The sequence below is a fragment of the Mesoplodon bidens genome (genome assembly GCF_964165515.1).
Source record: "Mesoplodon bidens genome assembly, chromosome: 14".
Lineage (NCBI taxonomy): Eukaryota > Metazoa > Chordata > Mammalia > Artiodactyla > Ziphiidae > Mesoplodon > Mesoplodon bidens.
The window spans coordinates 23921779-23940185 of NC_138170.1; the positions used below are offsets into that span (position 1 = coordinate 23921779).

The 18407-nt window shown below is 43.5% G+C and overlaps 1 protein-coding gene across 7 annotated transcripts in view; it reads left to right on the forward strand.

The window, feature by feature from the left end:
- The window catches only part of LIMS1 (LIM zinc finger domain containing 1), a 100686-nt gene extending 85488 nt beyond the window's left edge, over positions 1 to 15198 (forward strand). For 5 of the 7 annotated variants that reach the window (XM_081253566.1, XM_081253563.1, XM_081253565.1 and 2 more), the window contains 8 exons: positions 4604 to 4670; positions 5314 to 5434; positions 5793 to 5942; positions 7202 to 7352; positions 7789 to 7881; positions 8686 to 8734; positions 9834 to 9909; positions 12508 to 15198. In XM_081253566.1, coding sequence (XP_081109692.1) covers positions 4604 to 4670; positions 5314 to 5434; positions 5793 to 5942; positions 7202 to 7352; positions 7789 to 7881; positions 8686 to 8734; positions 9834 to 9909; positions 12508 to 12622 — 822 coding nt within the window. In that variant the 3' untranslated portion in view covers positions 12623 to 15198. Of the gene's footprint in view, positions 1 to 4603; positions 4671 to 5313; positions 5435 to 5792; positions 5943 to 7201; positions 7353 to 7788; positions 7882 to 8685; positions 8735 to 9833; positions 9910 to 10089; positions 10268 to 12507 lie in introns of those variants that run through there. The other 2 variants (XM_081253568.1, XM_081253567.1) reach the window with 2 other exon arrangements.
- The last annotated feature ends 3209 nt before the right edge of the window (positions 15199 to 18407 follow it).

Here is an 18407-nt window from a genome sequence, read left to right on the forward strand (position 1 = left end):
GTCAGAGTGCATTTTTGTACCATAAAATGTACTTAGAAAGTGTTTCTAGAAAGAACTCACTTAAGAAAGACCCTAAAGAAAGCATACACCTTCTTGTGTAAATTGGCCCAGGGAGATAAGTACAGGCAGACCTCGGATAGTGTGGGTTTAGGTGCAGACCACCCAAGAAAGCGAGTATTGCAATAAAGCGAGTCGCATGAATTTTTTGGTTTCCCAGAACATAGGAAAGTTATATTTACACTATATGTAGTCTATTAAGTTGCCGTAGCATAATGGCTAAAAAACAACATACACACCTTAATTAAAAATAATGCTGTTGGAAAAATGGCGCCGACAGGCTCGCGGGAAGCAGGGTTGCCACAAACCTTCAGTGTGTGGAAAACACGCTATCTGCGAAGTGCAATTAAATGAGATGTGCTTGTACGCATCCTTGGGCAGCTCGTCACTCAGCTGTAACGAAAATATCGTCGTCATTCACCAGAAGCCAAGACACACTTTCTGTGTAGTAACTAGAACCGGCTCCCCAAACTGAAATTCAGTTTTCTCTTTTCAAAGATTCTACTTCTACATGTTAATTTTAAATAACTTTTAATTACTAATGGTTATGAAAGTTATCCATCTTTTTTTTTAATATAAATTTATTTATTTATTTATTTATTTATTTAGGCTGCGTTGGGTCTTTGTTGCTGCACATGGGCTTTCTCTAGTTGCGGCGAGCGGGGGCTACTCTTCGTTGCAGTGCGCGGGCTTCTCATTGCAGTGGCTTCTCTTGTTGCGGAGCACGGGCTCTAGGCGCGTGGGCTTCAGTACTTGTGGCTCGAGGGCTCTAGAGCGCAGCCTCAGTAGTTGTGGCACACGGGCTTAGTTGCTCCGCGGCATGTGGGATCTTCCTGGACCAGGGCTTGAACCTGTGTCCCCTGCATTGGCAGGCGGATTATTAACCACTGCGCCACCAGGCAAGTCCCCGAAAGTTATCCATCTTTTAACTTTATCCATATCGGAAGACAGTGATCAAATAAGAATAAAACACTGCGTGTGATTCGTGATCCTTACTTTGGTGTTGCGGTTAAATCTCGAGAGGGAAGCCTGTCTTCGTGGGCTGTCAGTGTTGCCCATCATTCTCCAGTAACGTGGAGAAGTGTTTGTAAAATGGCCAAGTCATAGGCGGTTGATTAAGTGCCATTTCCAGGGGGAAACACCCATTTGGCCCCCAGGCCCTGACACTGTGTGTGGCCATGACACCACTTCCTAAATCTCATTTTGTGACATCAGGATTTCCTCCAAAGGGATTATCTTAATTTTTCCCCAAAGGAAATGGTTTGTGAAATAAAGTGGAACCAACAGTTCCAGAGTGACGTGATTCCAGAAAAGTTACCGACAGGATGGAGCGGGGGAGGCCAGGCAGCCTGCCCAGCTCCGCTCAGGACACCTCACCTTTCTCTCTCCTTAGTGTGAATTCCCCCAATGTGACCCCCACCCCCCCATCACAAATGCATAACAGGAAAGTCCAATTTGTGGTGAGTGATTTAGTGGGAAGACTTTACAAAGAGGTTACTTCCCTCGTTTCCTCTAATAAGGAAGGAATCATGATTCCTCAGGAAGCTGGACCCTGGGGGCAAGGCTGGTGGGCAGGAAACCTGGGAAGACTTCTCACATCTGCATGTGGCTGGAGGTGAGACCATCAGCACAGTTTCAAATTCTGAGCTTTCTTTAAAGCGGCAGCATTCTTCTTTTCCCCCAAAGAGAGTCTTCACGGAACTCCAAACCAAACTTAGAACCATTAAAAGCAGGGCTTTTCTTGGCCAGGGTCCCCTCCCCATCCTGGCGAGTCCCAGGCTTCTTTGGCATTTTGTTAAACGCTGCGAATTTGGAGCATTAATTTTTCTTATTCTACAGACTTGTTCTATGATAAACCAGTTCTGGGTTGTACCTAGAAAGACAGTATTCATGGAAGTTTGATTCTTCCAACTTGATGCGTTCTGACTTTTCTTCATTTCACACCCTAGAGTTTTACTTTGGATCAGCCTCCGGCCTTTCTCCTGCGCTCAGAAATCGAGCCAGAGTATGTCTGATCATTTCTACATGCTTAGAAAAGAGGCAGCTTGTTCTAGCAAAAGAAGCTCTCCCTTTTCAGAAGTCTTCATTTGGGGGAGCACACCCCAGGCATGCAGGGGTGTTGCCATAGGGATGGCTTCAAGGGCCCATTTCTGGACCCTCAGATTCCGGTCTCAGGGACTGTTCATCCTAAAATCGATTTGCCTGATGATATTTTTGTATTCCCGATAGCGCTTAGTCCTCGCCCTTGACGAAAGGAAGGGATGTGAAATCCTACTCTGACGAATTGCTCTAGGACCCCAATCAGAAGAGATTTTTGAGGGTCCCTAAACCCACAGGGCTACCCACCTTTCCCGGCCTTATGTATTCTCTTGCTAAGGATGCAGCCCAGCTGAGGAACCGTTGTATTGGGTGTTCTGTATGCAGAAAGATGGCAGGTTTGGGAATGTGGGAAGTCGTTGTGACAACTGTCTTTTAGGACTTTGCCCTAATTTCAAAAGGACTCATCGTTTTAAGGCAGAGAGAGGCGTGCAGAGAGCCTGCGGAAGGGCGGGCGTGGTGGGAGCCGAGCAGAGCAGGCGTGACGCCCACGGGGCCCCGAGCAGGTCACGGTCCAGCCGGGCTGCGTCTACGGCAGGCAGGGTCCTTAAGCCCCACCGCGTCCTGCCCGCCTGAATCACAGCTTTGAAGACTTACTCCAACCACAACCAGCCCTAAGCTTTTCAGTCTTCTACTAACAGATACAACATATATGCCAACTGCTGGCCTCCTGTTGCTTTGTTTTTTTAAGCAATATGTGTCTTTCTCTTTTCATTAAATGCAGTCATTGCTGATCATTTCTTTTATTTTTCTCCTTACACTTGATTTTAATGGGTCTCAAAAGTCTGTGACAGATCTTTGATCGAGTTATTTCCATAGAAAATACTGATTTTCTGATAAACTGATAAATTAAAACTGCCACTCGCGCGTGCACACAAGCCACAAAACACTATCCTTCTGAAGCCTTTACGACGACTTGTTACCATTACCCAGCCTTTCACTAGTAAACTTAAGTGGCAAATTGAGACAGTTTGAGTCTCCTTCCTCCACTGAACAAGACGGGGTGGCAGATAAAAAGTCGATCATTTCTAAGTACAGTTATTTCTGCATTTTTATATTATGTTTGTTTAAAAAATTACTGCTAAAAGCTCAATATCAGATTTCTATGAATGTACACAATATACACTCAGTAAAGGAACATATCTCACTTATAAATAACTTCTGCTTTGGGCTACACGTTACAATGCACTGTGACGGAATATTGAGTAATAGTGTATTGAGTTAATATCTTCTGTTTGTAACTTTAAAAAATAGACTCATTCAATGTATCAGAGCTCATTCATTTGAGTTTAAAAAAGAAGTAAGAGTTTTTCTGGCACAAGATAAATGTGCTTTGCCCGGAATGCCAGTTAAGCTGTAGGGGATAGGGTCAATAAATTGAATGAGCTAAATCTGCAGCTAATTTCCATAATTGAGGAGATTGAGTTGACAACTGGAACGTCGTTAAGCATGGATTTTGATAATCAAACAATATGTGATTTTGACAAATAACTTGTAAGGAGCTCAGAGATTCAAAGGGATGCATTATATAATTCCCACGACTTATTTACATGAAAAGGGTACAAGCAGCCCCCAAAATAGAAAATAAATCTAGAATTAATGTTGAACCCTGAGTCTTCCAGTGGTCAGTCATCTTTATCCATGGAAGCATGAAATAATGGTGAGGGTAAAGAGTGGCCCTGCTCATCTCATTAGGGTTTGCTTCTCATGTAAATAATTAAATAGTGAATAAAATGTAACATTCGTAACATACCTATGTTTTCATCATTTGTATACCAATAATCATTGTAATGATAACTTAATCCAGAAGAAAAAGAATGTTAACCTTTAGGGCCTATGGATTTGGAAAGTAAAACAAATTTTAAAGTTTCACAATCCATTTTAATTGCAGAGAAATACGGTAGGATGATCAGTTAAAGACCTTGGTGGAAAAAGTATTGTTGTAGCATAAAACTTTTGGGGGGAAATGAAAGGAAAACAGGTCAAGGAGAGAAATGAAGGATAAATTTTCCACCTGTAGGAAAAGAATATTTTTTAAAACGGGTTTTGGCCCCATTTAAAAATGTTTATATTTTTAAAAAAAATATGCTAACATATTTACTGTTCGTAAGTAGGTATTCTCAGCGTGGGGGGAGGTTTGTACGTCTGTGCACATTTTCCGGGGGGGTGTCTGTGGCTCTTGTCCGAACCCTCCAAGTGGAGCCAGTGTGGAGGAGCTCACCCTTCTCTGGGGGCAGAGGATCGGTTCTGGCCTCAGCGGGTCTTTCCGGTGCCCGTGCTCGGTGCGGGGACGGTACCAAAGTGTGTCTGCCTTTACGTATCTCAGGAGGGTTACAGATTCTGGGCAGAGCTCTAGTCCAGAAACCTCTTTCCTACAGTCTCCGCAGAAAAATTCCATTCATCCCGGGATTGCTTCCTATTTACAAGTCGCTGGTACTTTCTGTTTCAGTTTGAAGGAAGGAAGTACTGTGAACATGACTTTCAGATGCTCTTTGCACCCTGCTGTCACCAGTGTGGTAAGTTTCACTGCCCAGTGCACGTGTAAAGTAAGTTTCCTTCAGAACGACCTCATAGCAGTGCTCGTAGGAACGAAAGCGTGCAGGCGCGGTGCTTGGTCAGCCCTCTTCCCGTCAGTAATGTTAGTGACGCTTCTCAGGGCCTGTAGGGTGAAGGTAAGCCCAGGACTCACCGGACTTCTGTTCGATGCCCCGTAGGATTCCTTTCTTCCCTCTCAGTGCAGCCCGGGCGGCCTCAGCGGGAACCTTGAGACGTGCAGGGGTGGCCTGCGTGTCACACAGCAGGAGAGACTGGGGACACCGAGTAGCATGCTGACAAGGTTGAATGAAGGAAGCAATTAAGTATGTGGTACAAGAAAACATGCGGTGGATTTCTGTTTTCTGTGTCTATGACCAGAAAAAACCAAAAAGACCTTCGGGAGAGGGAGAGCCCGGTACCTCCTCTGGAAAAGCAGATTCAGATAGACAGCCTGAAAGTGTGGCAGCTACAGAACCCAAAACAAGGACTCAGATGACACGGAGGCACTTTTCTAACGTAGCGCTTTGTGCGGGAGCCGCACACGTGGGGAAAGGGGCAGGTGTTTTGCCAGCGGCGGCTGAAGGCGGCGAAGCCGCGCTGCAGCCCGTGCGCTCCTCTCCGCAGGGGAATTCATCATCGGCCGAGTGATCAAAGCCATGAACAACAGCTGGCACCCCGAGTGTTTCCGCTGTGACCTCTGCCAGGGGGTCCTGGCAGACATCGGGTTTGTCAAGAGCGCCGGGAGGTAGGAGCAGGGCACCCTGTCACCTGTCGGGCACGGGTGGGCAGTGGCGCTCCGCGGTAGCGCGTGCTCCCTGGGGCCTCGGACACGGAGGTGGGGCGTGGCGCCCGGCGTCTGCGGGAGAGGCTACTGCAGGGAGTTTCTCAGCCATCAGTCTGGTCCTCTGGGAGGGATAAATAACTTTCCGTGTGAAAAGTCGGGGCTCGGTTCTGCTCTTTTAAGCCCAGCGGTGATGTTTAAAGAAATGGTTTCTTTAATTTCTTTTCACGGATATGGGAATCTTTCTTCTTTTTTAATTATTAGGAAGAACCTTAGATTTTAAATTTAAGTTTCTAAAACAGTTTTGGCTCTGTCTGTTTAGACATCTGTGTCGCCCCTGCCATAACCGAGAGAAAGCCCGAGGCCTCGGGAAATACATCTGCCAGAAGTGTCATGCCATCATTGACGAGCAGCCTCTGATATTCAAGAACGACCCCTACCATCCAGACCACTTCAACTGTGCCAACTGCGGGTATTGCAGTGTCTTCCTTCTCGTTGTACACATAGAGGGAACCAGTGATCACACTGATCTAGAGTCTTTCTGTTACTCTGGCACCCAAATCGGTTTCCTTCAACTTTTAATCTGGAAAACGTTAAACCTGTAGAAGAGTCAGGAGACTAACACATAGAGAACTGCCATACCCTTCATTCAGTTTCACCAGGCAACATGTTGCCGCATTTGTGTGTGTGCGTGTACACATGAATGTATACACATACCTTTAAATAGTCAGCTCATATGAAAATATCCCTAATGATCCCCACAACTGTTTTTCATCACTGTGTTCTTCCGATACAGGATCCCCCGACAAACAAAAAACTTAAAAAGGTCTTATCTTCGTACGTGCATAACAGGGTGTGACAATTAGAGTGTTATCTTAAATTACATTTGTTACTTTTGCTGTATTTACACCTAAAGGGAATTTTTTTTTCCCTCAAAAGCTCATGATAAATTGTTAGGCTATGAGCTTCGGAATCTGCCATCTAATATAAGAACTTAATGGAAAAGATACTTTACTGTAGTCAGCATGACCATCAGTGCTAAGTTTATGGTAAGGAGTGGAGAGCTGAGGTGAAGGCTGACAAACAGCTTCTTTTGGGTGTTCAGTTTCTACCTTATCTCGTTCTCTTGCCTGTCCTCCCTCGGTTCATTTTTCATGCGCACTTCTAAAGAATCTTTTAAAACCGATGAAATTCATCTTGATTTGGGGCCATCTCTGTTTATTGACTCAGGAGGCTGACAATAGTAGTGAACTTAAGTATTTGGAAGAGGAACAGTCTGAGCATTTCGTCTGTGTATTTTCTATTAACCTAAAACTACTCTTAGCAGCTTGCTAGTGAGTGTCAGTAAGTAGAACTAGTCTCCAAACTCCTCGGTTATTTTGGGAAGATAATATCGGCGGGTCTGTCCTCACGACTGGGATCCCCCTCCCCAGCTTTTTAAGGAAGATGAGGGACTCTAAAGTGACAGCAGACAGGGGACCGTAACTGTGGCCGGCGTGGTGGTGTGTGTCCGGCTTATCAACAGTGAATGATGTTGATGTTTGGATACGAATCTGAAGCCTGTTCAAGCCTCTTGCTCAGACTACTCTGACCACCTCCAAGGGGGAGAAAAGCAGCTACAGGGGTTGTTGTGGGTTCTCTTCGGAAACCTTCTCGGAGGCACATGGGCCGCACCGGTTGCCTGCCTTCCTTGCGGTGGTGCTGCTCAGCTGGTCCCTTTCTCGTGGGCAGGAAGGAGCTGACCGCCGACGCCCGGGAGCTGAAGGGGGAGCTGTACTGCTTGCCGTGCCACGACAAGATGGGGGTCCCCATCTGTGGCGCCTGCCGCCGGCCCATCGAAGGGCGTGTGGTGAATGCCATGGGCAAGCAGTGGCACGTGGAGGTGAGTTCCCTGCGGAGGGGTGACCGGGTCCCTCGCACGCCTGAGGCTCAGGTGCGCTGGCGAGGCTGGGAGATGCTGAGGGGTGCATGTGGACCTCGTGGAAGACGAAGAACATAGACTCTGCACGGCTCTGTGACCTCCAAGTGACGAGGCGAGCGGTGCTCTTGGTTCCTCGATCCTTGAGGCAGGAGGTGTCCTGGTCCAGCCCAGAGATGTGTCCCCACGTTCACCTCTGTCCTCACTCTGTGCTGTCGCGTCTACGCCTCCGGATGCCTGGACGAAGGCTGGATGCACTACAGGGTCACCCGTGGCCCAGATGACATAAGCACCCCCGGCTGTCATGGATCTCCTCTGAGCTACTTCAGCTTTGGGGTTTTGCTTCACTGTGTAAATAAAACACAGCAATCCAAGTATGACCTAACGCAATTTCTTTCAGCATTTTGTTTGTGCCAAGTGTGAGAAGCCGTTTCTCGGACATCGCCATTATGAGAGGAAGGGCCTGGCGTACTGTGAAACCCACTACAACCAGGTAGTGACGGGGCTCGTGGAATGCTACACACACATGTATGAGCTTGAGCTTCTCAATGCTTAAGTACAAGGAGAGCTCTGGGAAAATGTATGTTGGGCTATAGAGATTGCTTTTTAACATTTTATTTGGAAAATCATTTCAGGCTCGCAGAAAGGTTGTAAAATAAAAATATACAAAGAAAATACCTACCTGTTTTACTCAGGTTTACTACCTGCTTCAGCATGTGTGTGTCCTGCCCTATCTAGGAAGATGACACTTACATGAATGCACGTTTCCTTACATACAAATTTATGTACACATATAAATACATGCGTATTTTTTCAGAAGCATTTGATGATGAGTTCCCCACGGTCCTTTACCCCTAAATACTTCAGTGTACATTTCCCAAGAATACGGGACGCTCTTATGTAACCATGGTTACCTGTACTGATTACTTCAATCTATCCACTCCAGTGCTGTCACTTGACCCAATAAAGTCCTTCTGGCCTTTTTTCCACTCCAGTACCAGACCCAGTGTAGGGTTTTCATGCTCCTTTAGCTTCCTGAAATCCAGAACATTTCCAGAGCCTTTGTTTGTTTTTGATCATGATGAAGAATAAATTCTTTTCATTGTAGGAAGTAAAAACTAGTCAGTGAACTTTTACTGATTCTCTCTCTAGTAATGGCAAATTCTGGGTTTAGGTAGCCAGCTGTGTGTTTTTAAGTTGTACAAAGAACTGAAATTATTTATATTAAGTGTTTGGTGTTCTGATACTTAGTTGTAACACATCTTTACTTTTTTTTTTTTTTTCTTTTCATTTTCAGCTATTTGGTGATGTTTGTTTCCACTGCAACCGTGTTATAGAAGGTGATGGTAAGTACCTGCAGGGATTTTAACCTGTAGGGCACCGTTTTGACACAAAAACCCTTGGGTCACGTGAAGATTGAAAAAGGTTGTTTGGAATGTGATCGTTACCAGTTACTTTTCCTCTTTCTTTGCATATTTCCCAAGTATTCTCTAGCAGGGAGATGCTAACTCCTAAGAGGTGGGCTTGTTGCTCGTTTATGGTGATGCTCTAAGCCAGTGCCTTAGGGGTCCGGTCATTACCATAGGAGCGGCTGACCCCAAGGCCTCTTCTCCGTGCAGTCCCTCCTTCTGGAAGCTGCAGGGCGTGTTTCTTGGGAGCACTTAGGAAGGGTCCCCTGCACCCTGGCAGTCATATCTAGGTGTTTCCAGGGCCCGTCCCCTCGTCCCTGATTGATGTGGACAGGAAGGAAGCAGCTGTGTTTGCCAACAGGCGCAGCAAGTTCTGCCAGAAGCTTCCTGGCGAAGTCGCAAACATTCCTGCTTCAGCCTCTGAGCAGAGAGCCTAACTCGGCAAATGCTTTCTGAAACACTGCCCGTGTGCCCTTCACGAAGGGGTGGGTTCAGGAAAGTGATCTCTAGCGCCTTTGGGAATAAATCTTACCCCCGCCCACGGGAGGCAGCTGCCAGGGGAGGGAAGCTCTTGCCTTAGTGTTGGCTTGGAAGACAGGCTCCTGCAGGCCAGTGGGTCAGTGTCTGGACTTCGTTTTAATTACCTGCTGTGCTAGGAAAGCCAGGCCGCGCCGTCACAGCTTGGCAGTTGGGGCGGGGCTGGGGGGTGTGGGCGTGAAGACCTGGTACCTGCCGGTTCGGATGCCTCACGGGAGAAGAAAACATGAACCACCAACACGGGTTGAAAAGGCAATGGTGATCTTCCCTAAGGGGAAGCCTACAGTCGTGGGAGACAGATGCAGAGCTGGGGTTGTGTGTTCTGACAACGGGATGAGATAAATTAATGAATAACGTCGACTGGTCCTATGAGCGTCAGTTAATGGCACTGAGATTTTTAGTGCTGTGTGTGGCTCTTTGGTGAGAAAAGCCCTTGAGGAGGGCACCCACCCCGGGAAGGGTGGGTGCGGCGAGTGACGGTCCCCCTCCTGTCCCCTAGTGGTCTCCGCCCTCAACAAGGCCTGGTGCGTGCACTGCTTCGCCTGTTCCACCTGCAGCGCCAAGTTAACGCTCAAGTAAGTCTGCCCTCGGCTCCCGCGAGCCCTGCGACGAACGCTTGGGGGACGTTGTTAACAGAGTTTAAAAAGAATGATCTGATGCCTTATTTCTTCTTTCTGTTCAGGCCTTCTAAGAGCAAAGCTTCTTCCTTTAATTGTTCCCTGTTTTCTCCTGTTCCTTCTCTGTCCTGCGCAAAGGGATAAGTTTGTTGAAATTGATCTAAAACCAGTCTGCAGACACTGTTACGAGAAAATGCCAGAAGAATTTAAGAGGCGACTTGCCAAACGGGAGAGAGAAGCAAAGGATAAGGACAAGCAGAAAAAGAAAAAGCCAGTCTGTTTGTAAACTTTTCTATCCCTGTGTCATCATTTTCACTGCTTTCTCCTTTGGTTAGTCCTTTAGAATATGTTTTCATTCTGTTTTTTGTCTCTTGCTTTTTTCGTTACTTTCGGGCATGTATCTGTAGCCACGAGAGATTGAAGCAGAAGCATTTGTCCCATGTAGAGCTGGTCCTTTTGCCTAATTATTAAAGTTACACACCTTGAGAAGGGTTCACACTTAACACTGGCTTGTACTTCACTTTTGTCTCTGAACCTGTAGACTCTCTCAGCTCGTTTTTTAAATCACAATATGGTATAGATTTCTTTTTTCTTTTTCCAGTGGATTCAAAGGGAAGAATTCTAATCTCCTAACAGATACCGGAAAAGTTTCAAAGTATTCTTGTCTGATAATTGCAGCTTTTAAAATCCTGGTTTGTGGTTTCTCTGCCTAAAATAATATAATTTGATCAATTCCAGTGTTGCATGTTCTAAGTTCTATATTAAGCTGAATCCTCTCAGCATGTTTCCTGTCTGAGCAGAGACCTTCTAAGGTACATAATAAGATACGGCATCTCTGGTGTGTGTATATGTGCTTTCACTCACTGCCCACATGCTGCTGGTTATGAACTCATTTTCTTGATGCTTTCAAACTCAATTGTATTCCTGGTTTTTATGGGAAGTATTTCAATCTTCAGAATTCTCTTGAATTGCTAACATGATTGTCCCAGTTCCTTCATAGCACCATTGTGTTCTGAGCTCTAAAATTTTTTTATTGTTGAAAGTGAACGAGGAATTAAAATTCAGATATAAGATTAAAACAACATAAGGTTTGTTTAGCATTATCTCTGGGAGCAGGGATAATTTATTTCTTTCATCAAAAACATGGTGGTTTTAATAGCTTTTGTTCTAAGGAGACTTTGGGAGAACTTTTAACTCAATGGTACTATTTAAATCAAATTGCCAGTTGAGATGTAACATCATTTGAAGAACTGTCAGCATTAGGATCTCTGAAAAACAGTAGAAAATAATTCCCATGTGGTGCTTTAAAAGATTTTTCCCTTTAAATGTGTGGTCCGGAATTAACTTTGTCATTAATGTTGTTCTTTAAAATTATATCAGCAGATATAATAATTTGTCACAGCTGACAGTGTATCACTGGACCTGTCCCACAAATGCTTCCTAGACGTAATTTCACAGAAAATGAGCAAGTTGTAAAATTCTGCATTTGCTCCATTCACAATTAAGGACCCATGATTTCAACGGTGATAAGCCCTCATAACTGTCAGCTGGAGATGTATCACCCATAGCTAGGAGGCCATCTCAACACCTGTCCACAATTGTTTTACAAGTGAATTGAGAGTGCGTATTGCCCTGGCTTTTAAAAAAGAGTTGAGGGCTTCCCTGGTGGCGCAGTGGTTGAGAGTCCGCCTGCCGATGCAGGGGACACGGGTTCGTGCCCCGGTCTGGGAAGATCCCACATGCCGCAGAGCGGCTGGGCCCGTGAGCCATGGCTGCTGAGCCTGCGCATCCGGAGCCTGTGCTCCGCAAGGGGAGAGGCCACAACAGTGAGAGGCCCACCTACCGCAAAAAAAAAAAAAAAAAAAAGAGTTGAGTTCTCCGTATATACGCCGTTCACAGATGTGACCACAGACCACAGGTCACAGATGTGACCACCTGGTCCACTTGTGCTCTTGAAAAGTGATTTAAAGCTTTCTGTCAGACAGCCAACCAAAATAACCTATATATTATGTTAGATTTTTTTCAAGATGCTTCTTCTTGTTGTTGTGGGGATGGGAGGCCAGGAAAGATGAAACCTCACAGCTACATGATATAAAATACTAATAAGTAAGATGATTTTGCCTTCAGTAAAGAGAGGATCGTTCAAATTACAGAAATATAGTTCTTTGCTTTGAATGACTGTTCTTTAAAAGTGCTCTCATGGTACTTTAAAATGTGATTGACTTTAATTATCTGAATTTTATTTACATTATATTCCCTATATACTTAGCACAGACTAAAATGGATCGATAATATCCATTCTGTATTAGATAGATGTACAAGATCAATTTACAAGGGCAACTTCCTTCAACTGATATTGTGAATTTTTTATGTTTACCATAATGATTAGAATTGAGATTAGAATTATAGTTTTTTGCTAATACGAATATAGATGTAATATGCATAGTGTCTTCATTTACTTCAGTAAAGTTACTGCACATTATTTGTCTGTCTATATACAAATGTTGACTACATTTCCACTAATTTCTTTTTTATTATTATTGTTGTTATCTTTAGGAATAAGTTTGTGGAGTTTGACATGAAGCCAGTCTGTAAGAAGTGCTATGAGAAATTCCCGTTGGAGCTGAAAAAAAGACTTAAGAAGCTAGCTGAGACCTTAGGAAGGAAATAGCTTCATTTTATTTTTTCTCTTCTATGCAAAGATAAGAGATTACAACATTGGTTGACCTGATACACCCTTACTTAAAGCTGTATCGCAAAATAGTTGAGAGTGAAGAGGACCTATTGAATGGTTTTCTTCATCTCCTTTTTCTCATTAAAAAAAGTTTGTGTAATCATATTTAAAACATGGATGAGATCAAAATTTGCCTTTGTTAGTAACCCTTATCAATTTGAAATGTCAACTATACTTAATAGCAAAAGAAACATGGTTAAATGTTAAATTTTAATTGAGGTCCAAAAAGTTAAGTATAACTTTTAAAAATGGAAGTAAGGAGTCAGCTTTTACATGACTCAGATAAAAAATATAAACACTATTTTACTTTGTATTCAAAAGCAAATTAATTGCAACTGCAGTTTGGGAGGATATAAGAAAGAAAAACAACCAACCAAGAAAAACAGACCTTACAGAATCTTAGTACATTTATCAAACTAGTGGCTGTGAAATGAATATACACATTACTAAGATAAGAAGCAAGTACATTCAGAAGTACGTGATTTGGGGGTTTTTGCTGTTAGGGTTATAAATGCCGTAATTACTGTGCTTAGTTTTATATTTTGTTCTCCTTGTGAACTTCTTCATACAGTTACTTATCGTAGTAGTTATAGTTAGCTGATAGTATTCCTTTTTAAATTTTGTGCAAAAAAATTTATACTAGGTATTTGAAAATACAGTATACTTTATAATATTGGGGAAATGAAGTATTTTTTAATGTATTACATCAATTATGCTTCTAAGGTTAAGGTCAAAGATGTAGTCTTAGAATAGGACATGAAATTAAATGTTATGTAGTTTGGAATGTATCACTTTAAAAAAAAGTGAATGTATATGTATTGCTCATATTGCTTTTATAACCAGCTAATATCTGTGCTTTATACATAAATGAACTTGCCTTGCCTTAGAAAAATACATACATTAATCAGGAATTCTAGCTGTTTCACACCTTACAAGCTAAAAACAAGTGCACTGACTGAGATTTGTAAACTCAAATTCATTTACCACAGCTATGATTATATGTTAAACTTTTTTTCACTTTTTGGGGAAACACATTGAAATTAATTTCTGTAATCTTACTAGAAGGATGTTGATGTGTGTTTCAAATTTTTCATTACAAATCTCATAATTAGATTTTATTTACTATAAGTAGGAGGCATAAATGACACTTTTAAATTGGAAGAGGAATGTTTAAGTATCAATTTTAGGTCAAAAGTAGTGAATTACTTTACTTTGTAAAAAGTTTTATCCTGAAGTTTCTGGACCAGTCTTTCCTGATAAACTTGTATGCAAAGCAAATTTTGTGAACATTTTTTAAATGTTGCTGCTGCTATGTTATCATGTAAAAGAAAATTGCCAAGATGGACTTAGGGGAAAATTATTGGTTTTTCCAAAAATTGCTGAAATACTGTTTTACCATTAAAAAAAAAAAATCTCAGGATGCTACCAGTCTGCCATTAAAATATTTGTATGCATGTATTTTTTAAACATTTGTGCATGCACTTTACAGAGTAAACTGTATTTCAGTTAATTTATAACCAATTGCTTTATTTTTAGTGTTCTTTTAGAGTTCAAAGAATTATCAGTGATTGAAGATAATCAATATATAGTTTAAGACTGTGCTTAGAAGTCTGAAACTGTCTTTGCATTTGACAGCAAGAATCAGAATCCCTTCAGCGTGCCTTTGTCAGCTAATATATGACCAGCAACAAAAATCTTCAAAGTATTTATTAAATACTATACTGTGGATACAGGCAGAATAGTGCAGGGTTTTCAGTCTGGGGTCTCGATGCTCAATTCCTAAATGCTCTCACACCAGAAATTCGGAGCAGAAGGCGCCCATTTGCCTGTGTTTCTGATCACTGGGAAGAGGCATGGGCTGAACTGCTGCTCGGTTCGCGTCTCTCCTGTAGCAGAGGTCCCACCGCTCACCCCTCTCATAAAATACGAGTTCGTATTTCCTGCAAGTCAGCCTCATTAAGCCTCCAGGGCTGTGGGGTGTTTTATCCAGACACATACCTTCTCTGCTGTAGGGGACACAGAGCCCTCACTCGTGGGGAGAGGAAGAGCTGAACAGTTGTCAGTGGACGAGAGGACGGACTTGCTTACTTTACGGTGTTTCGCACGGCTTCCTCTGGCCGGAGAGAAATTCCGGCTAGTGAGCAAATCTTGGCTTAAAATCCTACAAGGCAGTTTGAAATAATTCACTGTTTACCACTTCTAGGTGGTCTTTTTCTTGTCAAGCCTAAGATAATTGGGAAAACGTTTGGGTACAAGTCAAACGTTCTTTGGATCATGTTCAAAGCCTTATTAACATTGTAACTGATGGTAGATCATTTTGCCTCACTTATTTGCCAAAATAGCAATTTCTAAATTAAGGAAATTTAGAGGTCGGCTTACAGCATTGTTATTGTATTTCATTTTAGATTGTAAGCTCAGTGGCAGGGACACTATGTCAATAATTGTGTTTTTACATAGCAACCAGTGCAGTATACCCTTGGTGCTTAATAAATGTTCATACTTGTTAAAAATAACTGTTGTGTTTTGCTTAACTTGAATGGCTTTGAGACATGGAACCATGAGAATATAGGACTAGTGCTTAAGAAAGCTGTTTTGGAAACAACCTAAGTGTCCATCGACGGATGAATGAATGAAAAACTGTGGTCTATATATCAATGGAATATCATTCAGCTAGACGTAAGCCAGGAATCTTGCCATTTATGACAACATGGATAGGACACTATGCTAAGTGAAATAAGTCAGAGAAAGACAAATACTGTATGATCTCACTTATATGTGGAATCATTAAAAAAAACCCCAATAATCATAAAGCAAAAATCATAAAAAAAAAAAAAAACAAGAACAGATAGGTGGTTGTCAGAGGCGGGGTGGGAGGGTGGAGGTGGGCAAAATGGGTGAAGAGGGTCAAGAGATACAAACTTCCAGTTATAAAATAAACAATTCATAGCGATATCATGTACAGCATGGTGACTATAGTTATTAATACTGAGTTGCACGTTTGAAAGTTGCTAAAAGAATAGATCTTAAAAGTTCTCATCATAAGAAAAAAATGTTAAAACTGCATGGTGGGGACTTCCCTGGTGGCGCAGTGGTTAAGAATCCACCTGCCAATGCAGGGGACACCGGTTCGAGCCCTGGTCCGGGAAGATCCCACATGCCACGGAGCAACTAAGCCCGTGCGCCACAGCTACTGAGCCTGCACTCTGGAGCCCGTGAGCCACAACTACTGAGGCCGCGTGCTGCAACTACGGAAGCCCGCACACCTAGAGTCTGCAACAAGAGAAGCCACCGCAATGAGAGGCCCGCTCGCCACAACTAGAGAAAACCTGCGCACAGCAACGAAGACACAATACAGCCAAAAATAAATAAAATTTAATTAATTAATTTTTAAAAATTCCGGGAAAAAAAAACTGCATGGTGATAGATGTTAAGTAGACATTGTGATCATTTTGCAATGTGTACAAATATGGAATCATTATATTGTACGCCTGAAACTAACTTGATGTTATAGGTCAGTTACACTTCAATTTTAAAAAGAGTTCTACATTTTTTTTAAAGCCATTTTAAACTTTTACTTGTATGTAGTTTTTTTCTGGAAAACAGTTTAAGTGGTACTATATCTAAAACCATGTAAAAATGTCAAACAGCCTCTGTGCATTCACAGGGCAGCTACCTTGTAGGTAACACGGTGTTACTTAATCCTGACGATCATCCAGGGCTGTGAAGTCAAGGAGGCCCTTTGAGTTTGCACGGCAAGACGTAGCGTGTCCAGAACCTGAACACAGGTGGTTCCTGTGCTTCCGAGCTTGTGCACATTTCTACCCTGTTACTTGGTGGATGTCTGTGTGTGTGAAAAATTCAAGTCTTCTTGAGTATATCACAGAAACATTCATGTATACGAATAAAAGCAAATGGGCTGATTGCTGTATATAAGGCAAATCTTAGAACCATGTAGGCTGGTGGTGGAGTCTTCCCACGGTTCACTGTGAATTCTGACCTGCTTCAGTTCTTTATCTTCACACCCTTCAGCTGCCCCGTGCTCTTGGGGCTCCATCGTGCCCGGGCTCCTCCTCCCCTCCTCAAATGTCCGACCTGAGTCCTGCACGCCTTGTCCTCCCCTGGGCAGGTGCAGGCCTTGGCTTCCTCCTGGCCAAGAAAGAGAGATGGGCGATTACAGCACAGCATGGGAGGAAGCATAAGGTCTTGCAAGATCACATGGGCAGCACCCCGCAGGTGGCGGGGGAGGGTCTCCTGGAGCTGGATCTTGAAAGGAGAATAAATACCCACTAGCCTGGCCTGGGAGCAGGGGCCCTGGCCCTCTTCCAGTTCCCATTTCCTCCATTTTCCCACTGCCCTTAGTGGCATCACCATCTCTCCAGGCTCCCAGGCTAAGGTCGAGTTGCCTTCTGTTCTCCTCTCCCCCACCCCTCCCATCCCCACAGCTAAGGACTCCAAAGTCCAGCCCTTCAGCTGCAGAAGGTCCCAGAGCCCTTCTTCCTCCCACCTGGTGCCCTGGCTGGCTCCACGCTGTCCTCACTCTGCTCTGACCTCCAAGCAGCCATCACTCGACTCCCCTTGTTTACCAGCCTCATTAGGCTCACCGAACAAGCAGGTCCCAACCTATTGCTGAGTCTGTTTTCTCCCAATGGCCATGCCCATCACGCAGGACTATCTTTCCCAGACCTTCACCTGCCCTCCTGAGATCCATGTACCCTCCTCACTTTTGAGACTCACATCAAATTTAACCCATTTTTTAAACCTTTCCTGACTTCCTCAAGCAAAACTAGTCACTCTCCTCTGCTCCCCGGACCCTCTGCTCACACCTCTGATTCAGCAGTTGTTTTGAGCACTTGTACATCTTGGTCTGTGTTCCTGCCAGAAGGATGGCTCCCAGCGGAAGGACTCGTTTTGTCCTCGTACCCCTGCCGCCCACAGGAGGAGCTCGGCGATTGCTGGATACTTGGCAAAGCACATTCCACCCTGAGCACAGTTTCCAGCATTCCACAGAGCTATCAGAACTTCTAGAGCTCAGAAGCAGCAGCGCCCATGGCCCCCAGCTGGCCCTGGGACACATACGTGCCACGACAGACCATGTTGCCTCTTCCTTTTCATTCATCTCAAGGTGTTTTCTAAGTTCCCTTGTGATGTCTTGACTCACTGGTTATTTACAAGCATGCTGTTAATTTGCACATATCTGTAAATTTCTCAAATTCCGCTCTAGTTGAATGCTAATTTCATTCCATTGTTGTGGGAAAACATACTTTGTATGTATAATTTCAATTCTTTTGCACTTATTGAGGTTTATCTTATGACTTAGCATATGGTCTATGCTGGAGGATGTTCCAGGTGCACTTGAGAGGCACGTGTATTCTGCTGTTGTTGGGTGGAGTTGTCAATAGATGTCATTTAGGTCTAGTTTGTTTAGGGTATTGTTAAAGTCTTCTCTTTCCTTGGTGATCTCTGTCTAGTGGATCTGTCCTCTATTTTTAAAATATATTTGATGACAAAGGAAAAATTATAACACTGTTCAGTGGCATTTACAGTTCATGTACATGTAAGATAAGACATCTACAACATAAAGGGGGGAAGGTAAAGCTATCTATATGGCCATAAAGTTTCTAGATTCCACTTGAAATGGTGAAGTATTCGTTCTGAGTACTCTGTGAATAATTATCTATATTGGAAGCCCTAGAGCCACCATTTAAAAAACAACTATAGGGCT